This window comes from Hemitrygon akajei, chromosome 4, assembly GCF_048418815.1.
Source record: "Hemitrygon akajei chromosome 4, sHemAka1.3, whole genome shotgun sequence".
Classification (NCBI taxonomy): Eukaryota; Metazoa; Chordata; class Chondrichthyes; order Myliobatiformes; family Dasyatidae; genus Hemitrygon; species Hemitrygon akajei.
In genome coordinates, this window is record NC_133127.1 from 8,862,547 (window position 1) to 8,887,472 (window position 24,926).

Here is a 24,926-nt window from a genome sequence, read left to right on the forward strand (position 1 = left end):
GGGTCAGACCGGCGATTCTGTGGATGCAGGAAAGAGACTCGGGTGGTAGTTTGTCTCCCAGGTGCTAGGGTGCGGGATGTTTCAAATCGTGTGCAAGATATCCTGCAGTGGGGTGGGGTGGGGGGGGGAACAGCAAGAGGTCATGGTACATATTGGTACCAATGACATATTTAGGAAAAGGGAGGAGGTCCTGAAAAAAGACTACAGGGAGTTAGGAAGAAGTTGAGAAGCAGGACCGCAAAGGAAATAATCTCGGGAATACTGCCTGTGCCATGTGATAGTGAGAAGAGGAATAGAATGAGGTGGAGGATAAATGCGTGGTTGAGGGATTGGAGCAGGGGGGCAGGGATTCAGATTTCTGGATCACTGGGACCTCTTTTGGGGCAGGTGTGACCTGTACAAAAAGGACAGGTTGCACTTGAATCCCAGGGGGACCAATATCTTGGCAGGGAGGTTTGCTAAGGCTACTGGGGAGAGTTTAAACTAGAATTGTTGGGGGGTGGGAACTGAACTGAAGAGACTGGGGAAGAGGAGGTTGGCTCACAAATAGAGAAAGCTTGGAGACAGTGCGAGAGGGAGGATAGGCAGGTGATAGAGAAGGGACGCACTCAGACCGAAGGCTTGAGATGTGTCTATTTTAATGCAAGGAGTGTTGTGAACTAAGCGGATGAGCTTAGAGCATGGATCAGTACTTAGAGCTATGATGTTATGGCTACTACAGAGACTTGGATGGCTCAGGGACAGGAATGGTTACTTCAAGTGATGGGTTTTAGATGTTTCAGAAAGGACAGGGAGGGAGGAAAAAGAGGTGGAGGTGGCATTGTTGATCAGAGATAGTGTCACGGCTGCAGAAAAGGTGGACGATTGTTTATGGAGTCTCTGTGGGTGGAGGTTAGGAACAGGAAGGGGTCAATAACTTTACTGGGTGTTTTTTATAGGCTGCCCAATAGTAACTGGGATATCGAGGAGCAGATAGGGAAACAGATCTTGGAAAGGTGTAATAATAACAGAATTGTTGTGATGGGAGATTTTAATTTCCCAAATATTGATTGGCATCTCCCTAGAGCAAGGGGTTTAGATGGGGTGGAGTTTGTTAGGAGTGTTCAGGAAGGTTTCTTGACACAGTATGTAGATAAGTCTACAAGAGGAGAGGCTGTACTTGATCTGGTAATGGGAAATGAACCTGGTCTGGTGTCAGATCCCTCAGTGGGAGAGCATTTTGGAGATAGTGATCATAATTCTGTCTCCTTTACAATAGCATTGGAGAGAGATAGGAACAAACAGGTTAGAAAAGCGTTTAATTGGAGTAAGGGGAATTATGAGGCTATCAGGCAGGAAATTGGAGGCTAAAATTGGAAACAGGTGTTCTCAGGGAAAAGTACAGAGAAATCTGGCAAATATTCAGGGGATATTTGTGTGGAGTTCTGTATAGGTACATTCCAATGAGACGGAAGTTATGGTAGCTTACAGGAACTGTGCAGTACAAAGGCTGTAATAAATCTAGTCAAGAAGAAAAGCTTACAAAAGGTTCAGAGAGCTAGGTAATGTTAGAGATCTAGAAGATTATAAGGCTAATAGGAAGGAACTTAAGAAGGAAATTAGGAGAGCCAGAAGGGGCCATGAGAAGGCCTTACCAGGCAGGATTAAGGAAAACCCCAAGGCATTCTACATATGCGAAGAGCAAGAGGATAATACATGAAAGAATAGTGGACAGTGTGACAGTGGAAAAGTGTCTATGGAACTGGAGGAAATAGCAGAGGTACTTAATGAATACTTTACTTCAGTATTCACTATGGGGATGGGAAAGGTTCTGGAGGATCGGAAGGTTGCAAATGTTGTTCCTTTATTCAAGAAAGGGAGTAGAGATGGCCCAGGAAATTATAGTCTAGTGAGTCTCACCTCAGTGGTTGGTAAGTTGATGGAGAAGATCCTGAGAGGCAGGATTTATGAACATTTGGAGAGGTATAATATGATTAGGAATGTCAGCATGGCTTTGTCAAGGACAGGTCATGCCTTACGAGCCTGATTGAATTTCTTGAGGATGCGACTAAACACATTGAAGAAGGAAGAGCAGTAGATGTAGTATATATGGATTTCAGCAAGGCATTTGATAAGGTACCCCATGCAAGGCTCATTGAGAAAGTAAGAAGGCATGGGATCCAAGAGGACATTGCTTTGTGGATCCAGAACTGGCTTGCCCACAGAAGGCAAAGCGTGGTTGTAGACGGGTCATATTCTGCATCGAGATCGGTCACCAGTGGGGTGCCTCAGGGATCTGTTCTGGGACCCTTACTCTTCGTGATTTTTATAAATGACCTGGATGAGGAAGTGGAGGGATGGGTTAGTAAGTTTGCTAATGACACAAAGGTTGGAGGTGTTGTAGATAGTATGGAGGGCTGTCAGAGGTTACAGTGGGACATCGATAGGATGAAAAACTGGGCTAAGAAGTGGCAGATGGAGTTCAACCCAGATAAGTGTGAAGTGGTTCATTTTGGTAGGTCAAATATGATGGCAGAATATAGTATTAATGGTAAGACTCTTGGCAGTGTGGAGGATCAGAGGGATCTTGGGGTCCGAGTCCATAGGACGCTCAAAGCAGCTGTGCAGGTTGACTCTGTGGTTAAGAAGGCGTATGGTGTATTGGCCTTTATCAATCATGGAATTGAATTTAGGAACCGAGAGGTAATGTTGCAGCTATATAGGACCCTGGTCAGACCCCACTTGGAGTACTGTGCTCAGTTCTGGTCGCCTCACTACAGGAAGGATGTGGAAGCCATAGAAAGTGTGCAGAGGAGATTTACAAGGAATTTGCCTGGATTGGGGAGCATGCCTTATGAGAGTAGGTTGAGTGAACTCGACCTTTTCTCCTTGGAGCGATGGAAGATGAGAGGTGACCTGATTGAGAAAATGATGAGAGTCATTGATCGTGTGGATAGTCAGAGGCTTTTTCCCAGGGCTGAAATGACTAGCACAAGAGGGCACAGTTTTAAGGTGCTTGGAAGTAGGTACAGAGGAGATGTCAGGGGTAAGTTTTTTACTTAGAGAGTGATGAGTGCGTGGAATGGGCTGCTGGCAATGGTGGTGGAGGCGGATACAATCGGGTCTTTTAAGAGACTTTTAGATAGGTATATGCTTAGTAAAATAGAGGGCTATTGGTAAGCCTAGTAATTTCTAAGGTAGGGACATGTTCGGCACAACTTTGTGGGCCGAAGGGCCTGTATTGTGCTGTAGGTTTTCTATGTCTCTATTTTTTCTATCTCCCCCTGGTGCCCCTCCTCCTCTTTCTTCCCAGTTCCACTCTCCTCTCCTATCAGATTCCTTCTTCTTCAGCCCTTTCTCTTTTTCAGCTATCACCTCCCAGCTTCTTAGTTCATCTACCCACACCTACCTTCCCCCTCACCTGGTCTCACCTGTCACCTGTTCTTCCCCTTACCCCCACTTTCTTATTCTGGCATATTCCCCTTTCCTTTACAGTCCTGATGAAGGGTCTTGGCCTGAAATGCCGACTGTTCATTTATTTCCATGGCTGCTGCCTGGCCTGCTGAGTTCCTCCTGCATTTTGTGTGTGTTGCTTGAGATTTGCAGCATTAGCAGAATCTCTTGTGCCTCTGAAGATTCTCTCTGGCTATTTGCCACAGGATTTTACACCTATGTTCATGCTTTCAGATGGTTTTCATGTTCTGATGCGCAAATTACACGCAGCAAACTCTCACCAACACTGATGTGATAAAGACCAGATAATCTGTTTTAGTGATTTTGTCTTAGGGACACATATTGTGACAAGACCTTAGCAAAACTTTTTCGAGATAGTGCCATGGGAGCTTTGGTGTTTCACACAGCAGACTGCCTAATTGTTTTAGAGATTTGGGAGTCTGAGAGTTTAGGATGGCAAGGTAGCACAACCGTTAGCATAAAACTATTACAGTGCCACTTTTAAAATCAGAATTCAAAGTTTGCCACTGTCTGTAAGGAGTTTGTATGTTCTACCCATGAACACGTGGGTTTCCTCCGGGTCCTCTGGTTTCCTCCAACATTCCAAAGCTGTACGGGTTAGTATTAGTGAGTTGTGGGCATGCTGTGTTGGCACCAGAAGTGTGGCAACATTTGCGGGCACAATCCTGACAGATTCGATTTGATGAAAACGATGCATTTCACTGTCTGTTTCAATTTACATGTGACAAACAAAGCTAATCTTTATCTTTATTGAGAGATGATATTTCCAACAGTGTTAGACTGATCAAGCTAAACAGCTTTGATTCATTTATCATTTGGTGTTCTCCAACACTTTCTGTTTTCGTGGACACAAGTGAGTGTAGATGCTGGAATCATCACAAAAACATATTCTGGAAGATCTCAGCGGGTCAGGCAGCATCTATTGAGAGATGGACAGTTAACATTTGGGGTCGAGCCCCTTTACCTGGACTGGAGAGGGCGAGATAGCCAGTATAAAAAGGTGGGGGAAGGGGTGGAGTAAGTTCTGGCAGGTGATTGGTGGATTCAGATGAGGAGCCAATAGGCAGAATGAGAGTGGGAATGATGACAGAAGCTGGGAGATTAGAGGTGGAAATGCTAAAGGGATGAAGATGATGGGAAGCTGAGAGAAGAGGATGCTTGGAGCATGGGGAGGGGGACCAGTGGATAGAGGTGATAGAATGCATGTCAGCTCTTGCTCCACCCTTTCCTTCTGTTAGTTTATTCTGGCTATTTCACCCTTTTTTTCCAGTCCAGATGAAGGGTCTTGACCCAAATGGTGGCTGTCCATCTCTCTCTGAAGATGCTGTCTGACCCACTGAGTTCCTCCAGCATAATTTTTCTGTGTTTTCTGCATGCTTCTGAAAAGTACAGGTGCAATTTGTACTACTGAGCGCTAAACTGGAATGTCACAGTGAGAGTCGCTTATTATCGCTGATATACACTCAGTGGCCACTATATTAGGTACAGCTTCTCGTTAGTGCAAATTTCCAATCAGCAACTCAATGAATAAAGCTTTCAGACAGGGGCAAGAGGTTCAGTTGTTGCTCAGACCAAATGTCAGAATGGGGAAGAAATGTGATTTAAGTGTCTTGGATCATGGAATTTTTATTGGTGCCAGACAGGGTGGTTTGAGTATCTCAGAAACTGCTTTCCTCTTGAGATTTTCATGCACAACAGTCTCTATAGTTTACAGAGAATGATGTAAAAAAAAATCCAATAAGCAGTAGTTCTGTGGGTGAAAACATCTTGTTAATGAGAGAGGTCAGAGGAGAATGGCCAGACTGGTTCACGTTGACAGGAAAGTGACACAAACTCAAATTACCACGCTACAAAAGTGGTGTGCAGAAGAGCACCTTTGAATGCACAACATGTTGAACCTTGAAGTGATTGAACTACAGCAGCAGAAGACCATGAACGTACAGAAATACACACAGCGGCCACCTGAGTGTAAGTTACACTAAGAAACATAGGTAGTGAGAGGTGTTGTTGAATCTGTGCTCATCCAGACACGAGGAAAGTGGTCCACCATACCCCTGACAAGCCTTGTGGACAGGCTTTGGCGAGGTTCTGAGGTGCGCTATTCAGTGCAGGATTCCCAGCCTCTGCCCTGCCATTGTGTACGTGGCCACTCCAGATCAGTGTCTGTGAGTGTGTTCTTATGGAACCTTGCTCAATATTCTCTGCAGCTCGACCTGAAGTCACAAGCATCCAACAGAGACAGAAGGGTTAAATACCTGGATACATGCAGGAAGAAAGCAGTGTGGAAAACATTGGAGGAATAGAGCAGGCCAAGAACAAAACGCAGAGCGTGGCTGAGAGAGTGTGACAGTGCGCGGAAAAAGAGACAAAACTGTGGAAAACAGAAAAGAGTGGAAGCAGAAAGGATTGGTGTGAAGTTAAGGGAAATTTTCAGCATTTTTGCTTCCAATTTGATGGTAAAAATCTCACGTACCTACAGCAGGAAAGGGCACGAAACGTTGAATCAGTGAGCGTGTGGCCGGACTAAACCTGTTGGCTTTCTTGATGAAAACATTCAGACCTACCTTAAAAAAAGAGAAAAAAATATGCGAGAGGGAATAAAGTTTGCCTTGTAGAGGTTACCAAGAATGTACACTTATACGAAACAAAAGTTTTTCATTTCTAGCATCTGCAGATTTTCTCTAGATTTCATCAGAACTGTTTGATTTGGGTGTAGAATTATTATGTTCTTGTACTTTAACTTTCCTAAACTCGCTTGTAGCTTTATATAATCAGCTACATACATGTACTGTAACTGTCCATTGAAATTCTATATCTCTGTATTTTTCTATAAGATTTGGAGTTCTTGGTAGCAGTGTCATGCCACTTGAATCTGGCTGTTTTATAGGTTAATTGTTATCACTAGCCTGAGTATGATAGACTGTGAATGTTTTTTTCCTTCGTCTTTTCTTTGTTCACTTAGCTCTTTCTTTATTCACTTTTTCGTTCAGGGGTGCAGCGCAAAAGAGGCCCTTTCGTCCCAACGAGCCACGCCGCCCAGCAACCCACAAACATAACCCTAGCCTAATCACAGGACAATTTAAAATGACCAATTAACCTACTAATCCAGGTGTTCAATTTAGGAATGTTGCATCAGACAATCAGGATGGTGTGATCTGGAAAATTTTTTAGAGAGAGTGAACGGAGAGAGATTTGTGATGACAATAGCCTGGTTTGGGGTCTTTTGGCAGGAGCTGCGGAGTGGGAAGATGGGGTTGAGAGAAACACAAGGGGATAGGTGAAACCTGAATAGGAGAGGTGAAGTAAGTAGTTGGGAATTTGATGGATGAAAGAGATACAGGGCTGGAGAAGGGGAAGTCTGATAGGTGGGGATAGAAGGCCATGGAAGAATGAAAAGGGAGAGAAGCACCAGAGGGAGGTGATGGGCAGGCAAGGGAATAAAGTGAGAGGGGGAAAAGGGAATGAGGACTGGTGAAGGGGGGAGGGGATTACCAGAAGGTTGACAATCAATGTTTATGCCATCAGATTGGAGGCTACCCAGACGGACTATAATGCGTCGTTCCTCCAACCTGAGTGTGGCTTCATTGCAACGGGCCATGGACTGACATATTGGAATGGGAATGGGAAGTGGAATTAAAATGGGTAGCCACTGGGAGATCCTGATTCTTCTGGTGGACCGAGCGTAGATGCTCGATGAAGTGGTCTCCCAATCTACATTGGAGCACTTGACACAGTATGTGACCCCAACAGACTCACAGGTGAAGTAATGCCTCCTCTGGAGGACTATTGGGGTGCTGAATGGTAGTGAGGAGGGAGGTGTAGGGCAGTTGTAGCACTTGTACCGCTTGCAAGGATAAGTGCCAGGAGGGAGATCAGTGGGGAGGTATAAGTGGACAAGGGAGTCGATCGTTGCAGAAAGCAAAAAGTGGGGGGAGAAGGAAAGATGTGCTCGGTAGTGGTATCCCGTTGGAGATGGCAGGAGTTTCAGAGAATTATGTGCTGGATGCAAAGGCTGGTGAGGTGGTAGGTGAGGACAAGAGAAACTCTATCCCTGGTAGGCTGGCAGGAGGATGGGATAAGAGCAGATATGCGTGAAATGGAAGAGATGTGATTGAGGGCAGCATTGATGGTGAAGGAATGGAAGCCCCTCTCTTTGAAAAAGGAGGACATCTCCTTCGTTCTAGAATGAAAAGTCTCATCCTGAGAGCAGATGTGATGGAGACAGAGGAACGGGGGAAGTGAATCTGTAGGTTGTGAAATCATTTCAGAGTTGAGGTGAGTGAAGTTATCCACGCTGGTTCAGGAACCTGATGCTTCAGGGGTAAGAACTTTTCCTGAACCTGGTGGTGTGGGACCTAAGACTCCTGTACTTCCTTCCCAATGGTAACAGCGAGAAGTGAGCCCGGCCAGGGTGATGGGATTCCTTGATGTGGCATCGCTGCATGTGAATGTGCTCAATGCTGAGCAGGGCAGAGCTTTGACAGTGGAGGATGGGGCTTATCCACCGCTTTCCATAGAGTTTTCTGATTCTAGACACTGGTGTTTCCACACCAGGCTGTGATGCAACCTGTTAGCATACTCTCCACTATGCATCTATAGAAGCTTGTCAAAGTTTTAGGCGAATCTATGCAAATCTTTAAGAAAGTGGAGGCACTGTCATGCCTTCTATGTATGATACCTTACTGTTGGCCCAAGGAGAGAGATCCTCTGAAATAATAGCGAGGCCTCCTCTGGTTGAGTTCAACCATGGACGTTGCGTCAATAAGACCATCAGACACAGGACCAGAATTAGGCCATTCAGCCCATCATGTCTGCTCTGCCATTCCATCATGGCTGATCCCAGATCCCACTCACCTGTCTTCTTGCCATATCTTTTGATGCCCTGACCAATTAGGAAATGATCAATTTCTACCTCCAATATACCCACAGACTTGGCCTCCACTGTAGACTGTGGCAGAGCATTCCACAGATTCACCACTCTCCAGCTAAAAGAATTCCCCCTTACCTCGGTTCTAAAACATCGCCCCTCAAATTTGAGGCTATGCTCTCTAGTTCTGGATACCCCAGCACAGGAAACATCCTCTTCACATCCACCCAATCTAGTCTTTTCAACATTCGGTAGGTTTCAATGAGATCCCAACGCATTCTCCTAAATTCCAGTGAGCACAGGGCCAAAGCTGCCAAACACTCCTCATATGTTAACCCCATCACTCCAGGACTCATCCTCATGATATCCTCTGGACTCTCTCCAATGCTAACACATCCTTTCTGAGATATGAGGCCCAAAACTGTTGACAATACTGTACTACAAATGCAACCTGACTAGTGATATATAAAGCCTCACCATTATCTCCTTGTTTTTGTATTCTATTCCCCCTGAAATAAATGGCAACATTGCATTTGCCTTCTTTACCACAGACTCAACCTGTAAATTAACCTTCTGGGAGTCTTGCACGAGGACTCCTAAGTCCCTCTGCACCTCTGATGTTTGAACCTTCTGCGGTAAACCATCTATATCTGTCTGGACACGCCCCTCTGCTGACTGCTCCTGTGGCTCCTCCCACAGACCCCTGGATAAAGGTGATTGTGTCACTGCTCCTCCCACAGTCATCCAGCACGGATGTGCTCCGTTTTACTGCTAATAAAAGCCTTGCAGTATTTACTCTACTTCCAGTCTTTTGGAGTTATTGATAGTGCATCACTTTTCCTCCATTTAAATATTAGTACACACTATTATTCTTTTTACCAAAATGCATTATCATGCTTCCCAACACTTGTCACTGGCAGCCAACCAAAAAAGGCCCCTTTTATTCCCACTCGCTGCCTCCTGCCTGTTAGCCATTCCTCTATCTATGTCAGTGTCTTTCCTGAAACACCATTGGATTTTATCTTGTTAAGCAGCCTCATGTGTAGCACCTTATCAAACGCCTTCTGAAAATCCAAGTAAATGACATCCACTGCTTCTCCTTTGTCCACCCTGCTAGTTACTTCCTCAAAGAATTCTAACAGATTCAGAATCATAGAAACATAGAAAACCTACAGCACAATACAGGCCCTTCGCCCTGCAAAGCTGTGCTGAACATGTCCTTATCTTAGAAATGACCTAGGGTAGTCCTTTATTTTTCTAAGTTCCATATACCTATCTAGGAGTGTTAAAAGACCCTATCGTATCCACCTCCACCACTGTCGCCGGCAGCCCATTCATGCACTCACCACTCTCTGTGTAAAAAACTTACCCCTGACATCTCCATTATTAAAGTCCATTATTAAAGATGAAATAGTGGCATATCTAGATAGCAGTGACAGGATTGGGCCGAGCCAGCATGGATTTACCAAGGGCAAATCATGCTTGACTAATCTATTGGAGTTTTTCGAGGATGTAACCAGGAAGTTAGACAAGGGAGATCCAGTGGATGTAGTGTACCTTGATTTTCAGAAGGCATTTGATAAGGTCCCACATAGGAGATTGGTGGGTAAAATCAAAGCTCATGGCATTGGGGGGAAGATATTGACATGGATAGAAAACTGGTTGGCAGATAGAATGCAAAAGGTAACAGTGAATGGGTGTTTCTCGGAATGGCAGGTGGTGACTAGTGGGGTGCCACGGGGCTCGGTATTGGGACCACAGCTGTTTACGATTTACATCAACGATTTAGATGAAGGCATTGAGAATAACATCAGCAAGTTTGCTGATGATACTAAACTGGGTGGCAGTGTGACATGTGATGAGGATGTTAGGAGAATTCAGGGTGACTTGGGTAGGCTGGGTGAGTGGGCAGATACTTGGCAGATGACGTTTAATGTGAATAAGAGTGAGGTTATCCACTTTGGGAGTAAGAACAGGAAGGCAGATTATTATGTGAACGGTGTAGAGTTAGGTAAGGGAGAAATACAAAGAGATCTAGGAGTCCTTGTTCATCAGTCACTGAAGGTGAATGAGCAAGTACAGCAGGCAGTGAAGAAGGCTAATGGAATGTTGGCCTTTATTACAAAGGGAATTGCGTACAAGAGCAAGGAAATCCTTTTGCAGTTGTACAGGGCCCTGGTGAGACCACACCTGGAGTATTGTGTACAGTTTTGGTCTCCAGGGTTAAGGAAGGACATCCTGGCTGTAGAGGAAGTGCAGCGTAGATTCACAAGGTTAATTCCTGGGATGTCCGGACTGTCTTACGCAGAGAGGTTAGAGAGACTGGGCTTGTACATGCTGGAATTAAGGAGATTGAGAGGGGATCTGATTGCAACATATAAGATTATGAAGGGATTGGACAAGATAGAGGCAGGAAATATGTTCCAGATGCTGGGAGAGTCCAGTACCAGAAGGCATGGTTTGAGAATAAGGGGTAGGTCATTTAGGACAGATTTAAGGAAAAACTTCTTCTCCCAGAGAGTTGTGGGGGTCTGGAATGCACTGCCTCAGAAAGCAGTGGAAGCCAATTCTTTGGATGCTTTCAAGAGGGAGCTAGATAGGTATAACCATATAACAATCACAGCACGGAAACAGGCCATTCTGGCCCTCCTAGTCCGTGCCGAACTCTTAATCTCACCTAGTCCCATCTACCCGCACTCAGCCCATAACCCTCCACTCCTTTCCTGTCCATATACCTATCCAATTTTACCTTAAATGACACAACTGAACTGGCCTCTACTACTTCTACAGGAAGCTCATTCCACACAGCTATCACTCTCTGAGTAAAGAAATACCCCCTCATGTTTCCCTTAAACTTTTGCCCCCTAACTCTCAAATCATGTCCTCTTGTTTGAATCTCCCCTACTCTCAATGGAAACAGCCTATTCATGTCAACTCTATCTATCCCTCTCAAAATTTTAAATACCTCGATCAAATCCCCCCTCAACCTTCTACGCTCCAATGAATAGAGACCTAACTTGTTCAACCTTTCTCTGTAACTTAAGTGCTGAAACCCAGGTATCTTATGGATAGGGGAACCAAGGGATATGGGGACAAGGCAGGAACCGGGTATTGATAGTAGATGATCAGCCATGATCTCAGAATGGCGGTGCAGGCTCGAGGGGCCGAATGGTCTACTTCTGCACCTATTGTCTATTGTCTATCTCCTCTGTATCTGCTTCCAAGCACCTTAAAACAATGCCCTCTCGTGCTAGCCATTTCATCCCTGGGAAAAAGCCTCTTACTAGCTACATGATCAATGCCTCTCATCATTTTATTTGTCAGGCAAGATTTCCCGTCACAGAAACCATACTGACTTTGACTTATTTTATCATTAGTTTCCAAGTACATTGAAACCTCATCCTTAATAATAGTTTCCAACACTTTCCCAACCACTGAGTTTAGGTTAACTGGCCTATAATTTCCTTTCCTTCGCTTTCCTCCCTTCTTAAAGAGTGGAGTGACATTTGCAATCTTCCAGTCCTCCGGATTCATGCCAGAATCAAGTGATTTGTGAAAGATCATGACAAATGTATTCAAATGATCTCTTCAGCATCTCTCTTCGGACTCTGGGATGTAGTCCACCTGACTTAGACACCTTTGAGTTTGCCTAGCACTGTTTCCTTTAGAATAGCAATGGCACTCACTCCTGCTCCCTGACACTCATGGACTGCTAGTGTCTTCCACAGTGAAGACAGATTCAAAGTATGCATTAAGTTTATCTGCCATTTCTTTGTCCCCCATTACTACCTCACCAGCATCATTTTCCAGTGGTCCAATATCAACTCTCACCTCCCTTTTACTCTTTATATAACTGAGAAGAGTTTTGGTATCCTGCTTTCTTCATGACACGTTCTACACGAAGCGTCCTAGCTGTCTACATGATACTCAAGCCAGGGCAGTGCGAGCTGTTGCCCATGTAGCAGGCTGCCCCTCTCCATGCAGCTGATGAATCCAAAGGAAAGGCAGAGGCCGATAGAGCTTGGCACCAACTACATTGCAGGAATTTCCAGTCAGCACTGAATTCATTGTTAGCTCTGAGCTAAATCTCCAGAACCAGGAGGACCGGTGGGCCACTCTTAGTCTGGCCTCCACCCTTTGACCTGTTTGGCATGGGTGACCCTACCAAGAGCAAAGGATAAGGCCTTGTCTCCAGCTAGCATAGCTCTCTGGGTTATTGAAGCACACAAGCCACCAAACCACAAGAGGCTCTAGTCCTCTTGGGGGGGATGACAATCTCAAGTACCTCTGAAATTAAGTGATAATGCCAAGGAATTTAAAGCTACTGACCTTCTCCACCTCTGATCCTCGAATGAGGACGAGGTGATAACCCTCCAGCTTAATGCACAGGAACAGACCCTTTGTCCTACATTATTGTGCCAAACTAGTTAAGCTAATGACATCTAATTCTTTCCGACGGATAATTGCTTGGTTTTCCTTTTTCTCCATCTCTTCGTAATGCTTATTTGTTAATGGCCTCGGTAACCCATTGCAACTGGTCTTTTTAGTCTTTCTGACCCATCAGCTACACTACCTGACCCAGACTCACCCCGTCCAAGTAATGTGAGCTCCCTATCCCTCCTATCAAATTGTTTTCATCATTGTTGAAAATCATTTGACAATTATTTGCCCAAACGCCCTTCACCGCCATTTTCCTACAATTTGCTGCATCTCTCTCAATACTCACTCTCACCCCTTCAAACTGGCATCGTCTGCAAATAGAGAAGTTTTTTTAAAAATAAAGATTAGCTTGATTTGTCACATGTACATCGAAACATCGAATCAAATTGTGAAAGGTGTTGTTCGTGTCAACACAATCTGAGGATGTACTGGGGGCAGCCTGCAAGTGTCACCATGCTTCCAATGTCGACATAGCATTCCCACAACTTCATAACATTAACCCCTACGTCTTTGGAATGTGGGAGGAAACTGGAGCACATTGTTGATGTTTCAGGCCAAGAATCTTTATCAGGACTCATCTGTGCTGATGAAAGGTCTTGGTCTGAAATATTCCTCTGTATAGATACTGGCTGAGCTGCTGAGTTCATCCAGAATTTCGTCAATGTTAATCTTTATCTTAAGTGCAAATATCATTGATAGTAATCAGCCCATGCCTGAATGATGTGTAAATATTCACTGCACTTTTCTTGGGACATGCAGTGAAGGTGATGCTTCTGTACTTCTGCAGTTGTCTAGACAGCTTTCGGTCGATGTTGAGAGAGACCCTTGACGTGTCTTTCCTCCATTGTAGTTGCTTCAAATGGATTTGCTTCCTTTCTCAAATATGGTCACCACTGTAGGTTCTTTGAGGTCACCTGGCTCACCCTTCTGATGATTAGCTTTATCACATGCACATCAAAACATACAAAGAGGAAACTGGAGAACCCAGAGGAAACCTACGTGATCATGGGCAGTACATACATACTCATTACAGACAGTGGTGGAAGAACGTAAGACCAGAAGATATGGAAGCAGAATTAGGCCATTTACCCCATCAAGTCTGCTCTGCCATTTCATCATGGTTGACTCATCTTTCCCCTCAGCCCCGGTCTCCTGCCTTCTTCCTGTATCCCTTTGTGCCATGACCAATCAAGAATCTGATAACCTGTGCCTTAAATATACATAAAGACTTGGCCTAAACAGCTGCCATTTGGTTTCAAATAGGTCACCCCTCATCCTTCTGAATTCTGGTGAATGCAGGCCCAGAACCATCAAACACTTTTCATTTGACATGCTGTTCAATCTTAGAATCATTTTTATAAACCTCCTTTAAACTCTTTCCAGTGTCAGCATATCCTTTCTAGGGGGATTGAGCCCGGATCAGTGATCGCTGGCACTGTAAACAGTGATTGTGGTAAACACAGCAGTGCTGAGCCAGAATCCTGCAGTCACCACTCCTGATGGGACTGGACAGAAGGTCGAGTTTCACACTGCTGATGGACACAAAGCACAAGAAGGAAAGCCTCACCAAGCTGAACTAATTACGGTGGGAGAGACAGATTGTTCACCACCACAGGAGCCTCTTCACAAGGGTCAAATGTGTGAAGAAAAATGATAAATGAAAGAAAGGAAAAATAAAGTTTTTCATTTTGTATGTTTGAGCTTGTTCTGTAGGTGGGTTAATCACTGGAATTGTTTGAATGTAGATGACTATTTTGGTGGATTTACTATTAAAATACCCCTGTGTAATAGGGGCTCCATTCTAGAGCATGGAATCACCAGCCATCATTTCGATTAATCAACAACAGTGTGTACATGAGGCAGTGTTATTTGCCATGTTGTGAGATGAGGGAACATCATCACCTTGTCACTTGCGATATCCAATTACACCGATGCCCAGCTGAGAGTAAATGAGTGGAGAAAAGGTGCAGCTAATCATTTCCCTTGGCTCCTTAAGGCTGTTACAGACAGGGGGTGGGGGTAGTGGGGATGAGCTCCCACCACCTATTAAATGCTCCCAACGGCATGCATCTCAAATAGCCTCTGATAACCAAGTTCAGCTCCTGGACTCCCTGTGTGGTTTGGCTACTAAGCCCAGCGGAACCATTTCTACTGAGAGGAGAAGGGGCAAAGGTAGGCTACTGGCACCTTAAAACCTGTCTCTTTGGGCAGATGGGGCTCATCAGCCATGGTCGGCAGCTCAGCTAGGAGAAGGAAATCTCTAATCTCAAACCTCCTCTGCTTTGCAGCTGTACCCACTCGTGGGGAAGAAACCCACCTGGGATTTTACTCCTGAAAATTCTGGAGTCTCCAAGGCAGTCCTACATTGAGTTCAATGCTGACTGCCAATTCCTGCAACTCTGCTGGTGCCAAACTGTATCGGTCTTTGGATTTATCATCTGTGTGGAGAGGGGGAGCCTGCTGCATGGGGAACAATGCATTGGCTTGCACTATCACAGTGTGCATTTGCAATGTTGGAACCCAAGTGCAGAGGAAAGACAGACTCCAATGTAGAGACGGTGACCAGAGTTTATTTGCAAGAATTCCAACAGAACATCAGTGGCTTGGCCAAGCAGCACCGGGAGATGTAACACTCTTAAACCTAGGACCCTGTGGTTCGTGCTAATAGGGAGTCTGCTTAAAAATACCAGAGACATGGAATTCCCAAACCTATCAAAACAAACTTAAAAAGTTCAAACAGAAAGCACGAGGAGACCACATTACAAAGAGTGAGTCGCTCAAGAAAAACAGAAGGAACTCTAAACAATTAATGACTTCAGTAAACAACAATTAACCAATTCAGGTACTCTAAAAACTTCAGCGCCCAATGCTCTCCGGCTCCCTGCACAGGCCTGAAGAGCTCATTGCATGCACAGACAGCTAGGATGCAATATCCATGGTCAACTCTGACTAATGGAGAGCCTTAATCGTTCCCCTCGCAAACACTGAGACCCTGAGGCAACCCATGAGATTAGCTACCTCAACAAAAGCAGAGATGTGGTACAGTAGTGCCCTTGGCCAATTCATATTCCAAGATCGTTGAAGATCCGTTCAAATGTGTGTGTGCCTGAGGTGCCAAGACCTCCACAGGGCTTGTACTGGAGGTTACTTAGTGAAATTTTATTTGCCATGCTTCTGACATCTAAACTACCAACAATGTGGGCCGAAGGGCCTGTTTCTGTGCTGTACTTTTCGATGTTATAACAGAGTCCAGGCCTCTAGTGTGGCATGGTTGCATAGCGGTAGTGCAATCACCATGCAGCACTGCGAACCCTGATGGGGTTCAATTCTCTAAACGCGCTTCTGCCTTCAGGAAGAAGGCTCAGGACCCACACCACCAGTTTCAGGAGCAGTTATTACCCCTCGACTGTCAGGTTCCTGAACCAGAGGGGATAAATTCACTCACCATCGCTCACCCCAACACTGATCTTACAACCTATGGAATCACTTTCAAGGACTCTTCATCTAATGTTCTCAATATTTATTGCTTATTTATTTACTATTATTATTATTTCTTACTTTTTTTGTATTTGCACAGTTTGTTGTCTTTTGTATACTGGTTGAATGCCCAAGTTGGTGTGGTCATTCATTGATTTTTGTCATGGTTATTATTCTATTATGGACTAATTCAGTATGCTCACAAGAAATTGATTTTCAGGGTAGTATATGGTAATGTATATGCACTTTGAGATTGAATTGACTTTGATATGGTCTCTGTTGACTGTGTAGGTTTCTACCGGGTGCTCCCGGTTTGTTCCACGTTCCAAAGACATGCAGGTTAAAGAGCTGTGGGTATCCTCAGACTGTTTTGGTCACTGATGCAAAATAATGTATTTCACTGTATATTTTGATGTTTTGATGTGACAGATTAAAACAAGCTTATCTGGATTACTGGCCCAGTAACAAGCACTATGCTACCAAACCTTTGCTAGAGATATGAGATCACATGTTGAAGATCAGAGGAGAGGGATTTAAAAGGACACTAGGGGCAGCTTCTTCACACAGAGGGTGGTGCCAGAAATAGTGGTCAAGGTGGGCACATCAGCAACATTTCAAAGCTCTCTAGGTAAGTACATTGTCAGGAGAGGTTTAGGACAACTGATCAAATGTGGCAGATGGGACTAGCTCACTGGGCTATATGTATGAGATGGGTCGAAGAGCCAGTTTCCATGCTGTGAGGATCTACAGCTCTACAAGTAGACTGGAGGACAGGAATCCACCAATGAAAGAGAAGCTAAGCAATGAGTTCATTACAGTTGGCAACAAAGATGTTGCTTCCTGAATACTTTTGGGTGGGTCGTATGGATTTTGGGCTGCTGATCCTGAAAATCACCATGAAATTACCCTATCACACACCATTTTTTGAAATTACTTATATTTGTTATTTCAACTCATAATTCAAGTCAGAATAATTGATGCCAAGATTAGGGGAGGCATTCTTGTTGGTTTACAAATCAAACAGATCATCAGCAACAGGCAGTTCAAAGAACTTCTAGTGGGACCGAAGAAAATCGCCTGGAAGGCATTCAAGGATGTTGTTGAAAATTTCCTTGGCAACTACAGAGCACCGAACTACGTGCAGCTGGTTGACAACATGGTTCAAGCATACAAAACCATGAAGTGCAACGTGCCACTAAAAATTCATTTTCTGCATTCCCATTTAGACTTCTTTCTTGCAAATCTTGGTGTCAGTGACGAGCACGGTGAAAAGTTTCATCTGGACATTGCAGTCACGGAGAAACAGTATCAGGGCAAATGGAATCCATCAATGCAGGCTGATTATTGTTGGATACTTAAGCGAGAAGCCAGAGACACCGAGTAAAAATGAAAATCATCAACAAAATAGTTATAGCTTATTTAAACTGCTATGCAATTAAATGCATTATGTTCAATAAAAGTTAAATTCTTGCTTCTCCAAATTCCTATGTGATACAAGTAGTCTGAAATTACATTTGTATTCAGCTTCAAGCAGTTTATCATAAACAAAAAAAAAAATCTGTGGAAGCAACACTTTCGACAAGATTTGTTGTCCAGTGGATCACAGAATTCCAACCTGAAACATTAATTCTGCTTTCCTTTCTCCATGGACGTTGCCTGACATGCTGAGTGTTTCGAATATTTTTTGCTTTTGGTTTAGGGCAGAGGGAAGACATTTCAGCAGGTAAACTGTTGCAGAAGTAAAGAGTCTTAATAAGGATCATTTAAGCTTTGTCACTATAATGTTGCTGAATGTTTTGTCAACAGCAGCAGCAGCATAAATGATATTTTCTGTTATGACACCGTGTCTGAATGATGAGGATAAACTAGGTTAATTAGAGAATTTAGGGAGGTAATATCATTTACAATTCTTTTAGGCAGGCATTACAAACAGATTTGCTGTAATTTAATACATTATCATCATGTCAACTAAGCGGATGAGCAAAGTCGCTATTTTTTTTAAATACAAGCAACAACACTAGCAACTAGAGATACAAACACAAAAAAATGGAAATAATTGGTCAGAGAGCAGTTATGGAGAGAAATGCATTTCATGTGGAGACCTTTAATCAAAATCACACTGATGAAAATGCCATCCAGTGAATGGAATTACACTGCCTAATAGGGCATCACAGCACACTATAGGCTGTTCGGCCCACTATGTTGTGCCGACCTTTGAATGTATAAGATCCATTTAACCCTCCATTTTTCCTGGTGGGTGCCTATCTAACAGCTTCTTAAATGTGTATAATGTATCTGCCTCTCCCACCATCCTTAGCAGGCCATTCAATGCACCCACCACTCTCTGTGGAAAATACCTACCTCTGACATCCCCCTATACTTTCCTCCAATCATATTAAAATTATGCCACTCATATTAGCCACTTATGCCCTGAGAATATGTCTCTGGCTGTCCGTGCAATCTATGCTTCTTATCATCTTGCAGAGTCCGTCAAATCACCTCCCATCCTCATTCACTCCAAAGAGAAAAGCTCACTCAACCTATCCTCATAAGACATGCTCTCTAATCCAGGCAGCATCCTGGCAAATCTCTGCACCCTCTCTAATCCAGGCAGCATCCTGGCAAATCTCTGCACCCTCTCTAATCCAGGCAGCATCCTGGCAAATCTCTGCACCCTCTCTAACCCAGGCAGCATCCTGGCAAATCTCCTCTGCACGCTCTCTAATCCAGGCAGCATCCTGGTGAATCTCCTCTGCACCCTCTCTAATCCAGGCAGCATCCTGGCAAATCTCTGCACCCTCTCTAATCCAGGCAGCATCCTGGCAAATCTCTGCACCCTCTCTAACCCAGGCAGCATCCTGGCAAATCTCCTCTGCACGCTCTCTAATCCAGGCAGCATCCTGGTGAATCTCCTCTGCACCCTCTCTAATCCAGGCAGCATCCTGGCAAATCTCTGCACCCTCTCTAATCCAGGCAGCATCCTGGCAAATCTCTGCACCCTCTCTAACCCAGGCAGCATCCTGGCAAATCTCCTCTGCACGCTCTCTAATCCAGGCAGCATCCTGGTGAATCTCCTCTGCACCCTCTCTAATCCAGGCAGCATCCTGGCAAATCTCTGCACCCTCTCTAATCCAGGCAGCATCCTGGCAAATCTCTGCACCCTCTCTAAAGCTTCTACATCCTTCCTATAATGAAGTGAGCAGACTGCACACAACACTCCAAGCGCAGTGTGACCACGGCTTTGTAGAGCAGCAACCTCTACCTCACACCTCTTGAACTCAATTCGCCCAACTAGTGCAGGCCAACACACCATATGGCTTAACGACCCCGTCAACTTGCGCAGCAACTTTGCAGGTATTTCTGGTGTGGACCCCAAGATCCCTTTGTTCCTTCACAATATTGAGTGAAATGGGCCTGAGAGAAGAGTAACTGTTTCTACCTCTGCAAAAATGCTGTTTGACATGTCAAACTGCCACTTTCAGCACATCACTGCTAAGGTGATTCCAGTGATGCAACAGTCTGGAAAACCTGCCAATCCAGTACCACTGAAGTCTTGAGGAGTGTCACAGAGTCACAGAAACAGATCCTTCAGCCCATCTAGTCCATACCAAACTCTTATTCTGCCTAGACCCATTGACCTGCATCCAGACCACAGTCCTCCATAGCTCTCCCACCCATGTACTTACCCAAACCTCTCTTAAATGGTGCAACCAAACTGACATACACCATTTCCAGCTCGTTCCACACCCGCAACATCCTCTGAGTGAAGAGGTTCCCCATCATGCTCCCTTTAAACGTTTCACCTTTCACTCCTAATCCAAGATCTCTACAAGTCTAACTCAACCTCTGTAAAAAAACAGGCTTGCATTTGCCCTGTCTATACCCCTCATAATTTTGAATACCGCTATCAAATCTCCCGTCTTTCTTCTACACACTAGGGAACAAAGTCCTAACTTAGCCAACCTATCGCTCTAACACAGGTTCCCCAGTCCTGGCAACATCCTTGTGAATTTTCTTTGGGTGCTGGATAGTTTTGCCAGACCTTGCCAATGAGGTGCTTTTGGATAGTCTCGGTGAGAATAGATGATATATGTGCAACATTCATTCTTCAAAACTAGAGGTCAGGGGCTAAGTACTTGGTGATGGGATTAGATACAGATGGGTGTCCTCTGGTCCATATGAATGTGATGAACTATTTGGCCTGTTTCTGCATGACTCTATGCCTATTGGATTTACTCCTGTTAACATTTCAGCGTAATTTAAACTACTTTTCTTTTGGATGTTAACCAAATTTCTGTACACGTTGTTGTTGGTAGGTAAGTGAAGAATTTAAAGATTAGTTTTATTTTGCATGCGTACATCAGAACATTGAAACATACAGTGAAAGGCATTGTTAGCATCAATGACCAACAGTGTCTGAGGATGTGCTGGGGACAGCTTGCAAGTGTCACCATTCTTCCTGCATCAACATAGCATTCCCACAACTTACTAACCTGCATGTCTTTGGAATACAGGATGAAACCAGAGCATCTGGAGGAAGCTCACGTGGTCACAGGGAGAACACTTTACTTTAGATTTTCAGTATCTGCAGTTGCTCTTTTTAAACTTTTAATTTACTGTAATATTCTGACGATCACATCTTCCAGTCATTTACATGCTAATGCTCATTACAGACTGGAGCGGGAATTGAGTCCTGGCACTGTAAGGCATCAGGCTAACCTCTACACTACCTTGTCAGCATTCCACTTGTGCTCCCTTTAAGCTCACCAGGGCCCTTTTACCACACACCCTGTAAACTCATTAGGGCCCCATTTCTCATGTAGTCCTGATTACCACACACTCTTTAAATTTGCTATGTTCCCTGAAAACTTCATTATATTAATTTAAAAGATGTATTTGTTATGCTACTGGAAAACATCAGAGTCAAAGAGCAAAGCAACACAAAAACAGGCCATTCGGCTCAATGTCCCTGCTGGCCAAGTTGTCCAATCAATCTAAACCCAATTCCCTGTGCTTAGCCCATATCCCTCTAAACTAGGGGTTCACAACCTGGGGTCCACGAACGACAGGTTCATGGCATAACAAAGGTGGGGAACCCCTGCTCTAAATATTTCCTATTCACGTATCTGTCCAAATGTTTTTTCATCATTGTTCGACATCACCCCTCATTCTTCTAAACTGCAAGGAGTACAGAACCAAACTCATTAGCTTCCATGACAGGACAACCCTCCTATTTGCATGAATTGGCCTACAAATCTCCTTTGGACTACCTCCAGCTATTCTTCTTTAGGTAAAAAGAATCAAACCTGTGCACTGTACTCTAGGTGTGGCCTTGCCAACACCCTGTACAACAGTAACAAAACCTCTCTGTTCTTAAACTCCACAATAAAGCACAACACGCCTTCTTAACTTGCTTGTTGGATCTGAATGCTAACTTTTTGTGGTTCGTTCAATAGAACATTTAGAACCTTCTGAATTTCAGTCTCTTTAGATAATAATTCACCTTTTGATTTCCCTTTATAAAGTCTATGACCTCATTAGACTTCATTTGCCAGTTTTTAACCCAATCACTCAATCTATCTCTATCCCCTTGAAGGAGGGAATTATAGAGATATAGGCTTCCACCTATTTATGTATTGTTGACAAACTTGGAAATATAACAATTCGTTGCCTCTTCAAGGAGATTACCTCAACCTTGTTACGTTTTGGAGGCTTGAGAGCCTCAATGACCCAGAGAGTTATGCTGGCGGGAGTCAGGGCTTTACGCTTTGGCTCTTGGTAGGGTCACCAGTGCCAAACAGGTCAAATGTTAGAGGGCAGACTAAGAGTGGTCCACTGGCCTTCCAAGTTCCAGGGTTCAGCTCAGAGCTAGCAACCCTACTGGTAAAACAAAATTGTTAAGGAAACAGCAATGAAGCATCCTTCTACATTTGACTGGCCAAGGACAGACAGACATAGAACATGAAATAGTACAGCATAGTACAGGCCCTTCGGTCCACAATGTTGTGCCAACCCTTAAACCCTGACTCCCATATAACCCCCTACCTTAAATTCCTCCATATACCTGTGTAGTAGTCTCTTAAATTTCACTAGTGTATCTGCCTCCTAGACTTCCCCACTATAGGAAACATCCTCTCCACATTCACTCTATCTTGGATTTCCAATATTCAATAGATTTCAATTATACAGCAGGGAACTAGGCCACTCAACCCAACTGGTCCATGCTGACCAAGATGCCTTTCTGATCTAGTCCGATTTGCCTGCATTTGGCCCATGACCCTCTGAACCTTATCTTGTCCAAGCGTTTTTTAAATGCTATAACTATAACCACATCTACTACTTCCTCTGTGTGAAATATTTGCCTTCAGATCTGCTAAATTCACCAGCCACATTCTTTAAAGATAGTGTTAGGTAACACTAACACAGCATCAGTGATTGCCTGGGATTTAATTCCCTCTGCTGTCCGTAAGGAGATTGTACATTCTTCCTGTAACTGTATGGGTTTCCTCCAGGTGCTCCCGTTTCATCCCACTTTCCAAAGAGATCCATATGGGTTAGGGTTGGTGAGTAGTGAGCATGCTATGTTGGTGTTGGAAGCATGGTGATACTTGCAGACTGTCCTCAGCACATCCTCGTTCACTGATGCAAAAACAACACATTTCACTGTATGTTTTAATGTACATGTGACAAATAAAGTTAAGTTTTTATTTTAACACATAGCTACTTACAGTCTTTTCATATACACATTGACACTCTTAATGCTTGTTTTGATTTTACATACATTTTGGCACAGAGTATTTAATCTTCCTTTTTATGAATATTTTAGACTAATGTGCCAGATCCTAAAACCCCCTAGACTCTGGCCGATCACTAGACCTTGGCACTTTGCCTGCCCTACTTTTCAATATAATTTTGTTCCCAAAAATTGGTTCGTTTCTACCCAAAACAGAAGGAAAGTTTCAAGTTCCTCAGTATGCACATCACCAAAGATGTCACCTGGATTGTATACATCGACTACGTGGCAAAAAAAGCACAAACGCGCCTCTTACACCTCAAGTGACTGAAGAAGTTCAGCGTGAGTCCCTAAATCCTCAAGACCTTCTACAGGGGCACCATTGAGAGCATCCTGACTGGCTGTATCACCGCCTGGTACAGGAACTACAGCAACCTTGCTCGCAGGTCACTGCAGAGAGTGGTACGGCAATTCCAGTGCATCTGTGGATGTGAACTTCCCTCCATTGAGGACATTTATAGCAGCAGGTGCATAAAGAAGGCCTGGAAGATCATCGGGGACACCATTCACCCCAGCCATAAACTGTTTGCTTCTGGTGAACAGTACTGCAGCTTTAAAGCAGGACCAACAGGCTACGGGACAGCTTCTTTCCACAAGCTCTTAGACTTAAAAATTCACACGTCTGTACATTGCAATGGAGTCATAATGCTAATATTTTTACTCCCTCACGCTGTAGGACAAAGGTAAGATTTAAATAAATTCAATTAAAAAAATTAACCTATTTTGTTAACTGTGTCTCCTTCTCACGTAATTCCTCCATCTAACTGGGATGAATACACGGTAACATAGTGGTTAATGCAATGCCATACAGTGCCAGTGACTGGGGCTTATTGCCTGCCGCCTTCTGTAAGGAGTTTGTATGTTCTCCCCGTGCCTGTGTGGGTTTCCTCCCACATTCCTCCGACATACAGGTTAGGGTTAGAGAGTACTTGAAGCTGCCCCCAGCACATCCTCGGACTGGGTTGGTCAGAAACAATGAATGTCGCTTCATTCGATGTACACATGACAAATTAAACTAATTTTTTATGGACCACCTCTTGAATATCTGCTGCTATTCATTGATAGACCTGCACCTTAGGTTATTTCCCATTAGAATATCACTGCTAAGCTAACTAAGTACACCAAGCAGCTCGTACTGAATCATAATGTCTTGTTGTATTGTAAAAATATTTCCTCTGGTTCTTATGGCAATTATCTTAATCCAATGTCCCCTGGTTACTGATTGGAAGCAGTTTATCTTTAATTAATCTATCAAATCCCCCTACATTACTGCAACATTAGTGAGTGTTTTATTGTTTAACTTGCAATCATCAAATGATTGGTCTATTAACTGGCAAGCGTCATGACTGTAGAAACTAAAACAGTTACGGCGGTTATGCAGAGAATGTCGAAATTACTCACTGCGATCGAGACTGCGCTGATGACGGCTCCAGAGTAACCCAGGATGAACTTTGACAATGGAGTTGGCTGGAGCGTTTAGAAAGAGTGAGCATGTGTAAGAGAATGAAAGAGGCAGACAGTGAGAGAAAAAAATGAGAGTGTGTGTGAGAAAGAATGAAAGAGGGAGCGAAGGAGATGAAAGAGAGAGATTGAGTGAGTGAGAGAGAGAAAGAGGGGAGAGAGTGAAAAAGAGAGAGGAGAAAGTGAAAGACAGAATGAGGAGAGAGTGTGAAAGACAGAGGGAAGAGAGAGTGGAGTGAAAGAAAGGGTGTGAATGAAAGACAGTGAGAGGAGTGAAAGAGTAAGAGAATGAAAGAGAGTGAAAGGGAGAAAGTGGAGTGAGTGAGAGGGGGAGTGTGAAAGAGAGACAGAGATAGAGAGTGAGTGAGGGAGAGGAGAGAGAAAGATCCAGAGAATAATGGAAGAGGGAGTGAGTGAGTAAAAGAGAGAGGAGTG

General features: G+C 44.1%; 1 protein-coding gene across 4 annotated transcripts in view; it reads right to left on the reverse strand.

The window, feature by feature from the left end:
* Nucleotides 1–24,926, reverse strand: part of LOC140726113 (sideroflexin-5-like) — a 263,726-nt gene that overhangs the window by 149,439 nt on the left and 89,361 nt on the right. For all 4 annotated transcript variants that reach the window (XR_012098576.1, XR_012098577.1, XM_073042065.1 and 1 more), the window contains exons 9-10: nucleotides 24,432–24,497; nucleotides 5,927–6,017 (exon numbers count right to left, since the gene is read on the reverse strand). Coding sequence is in view for 2 of the 4 variants with exons in the window: in XM_073042065.1 (XP_072898166.1) it covers nucleotides 5,927–6,017; nucleotides 24,432–24,497 (157 nt within the window). In the remaining 2 variants the exon portion in view is untranslated. The remainder of the gene's footprint in view (nucleotides 1–5,926; nucleotides 6,018–24,431; nucleotides 24,498–24,926) is intronic.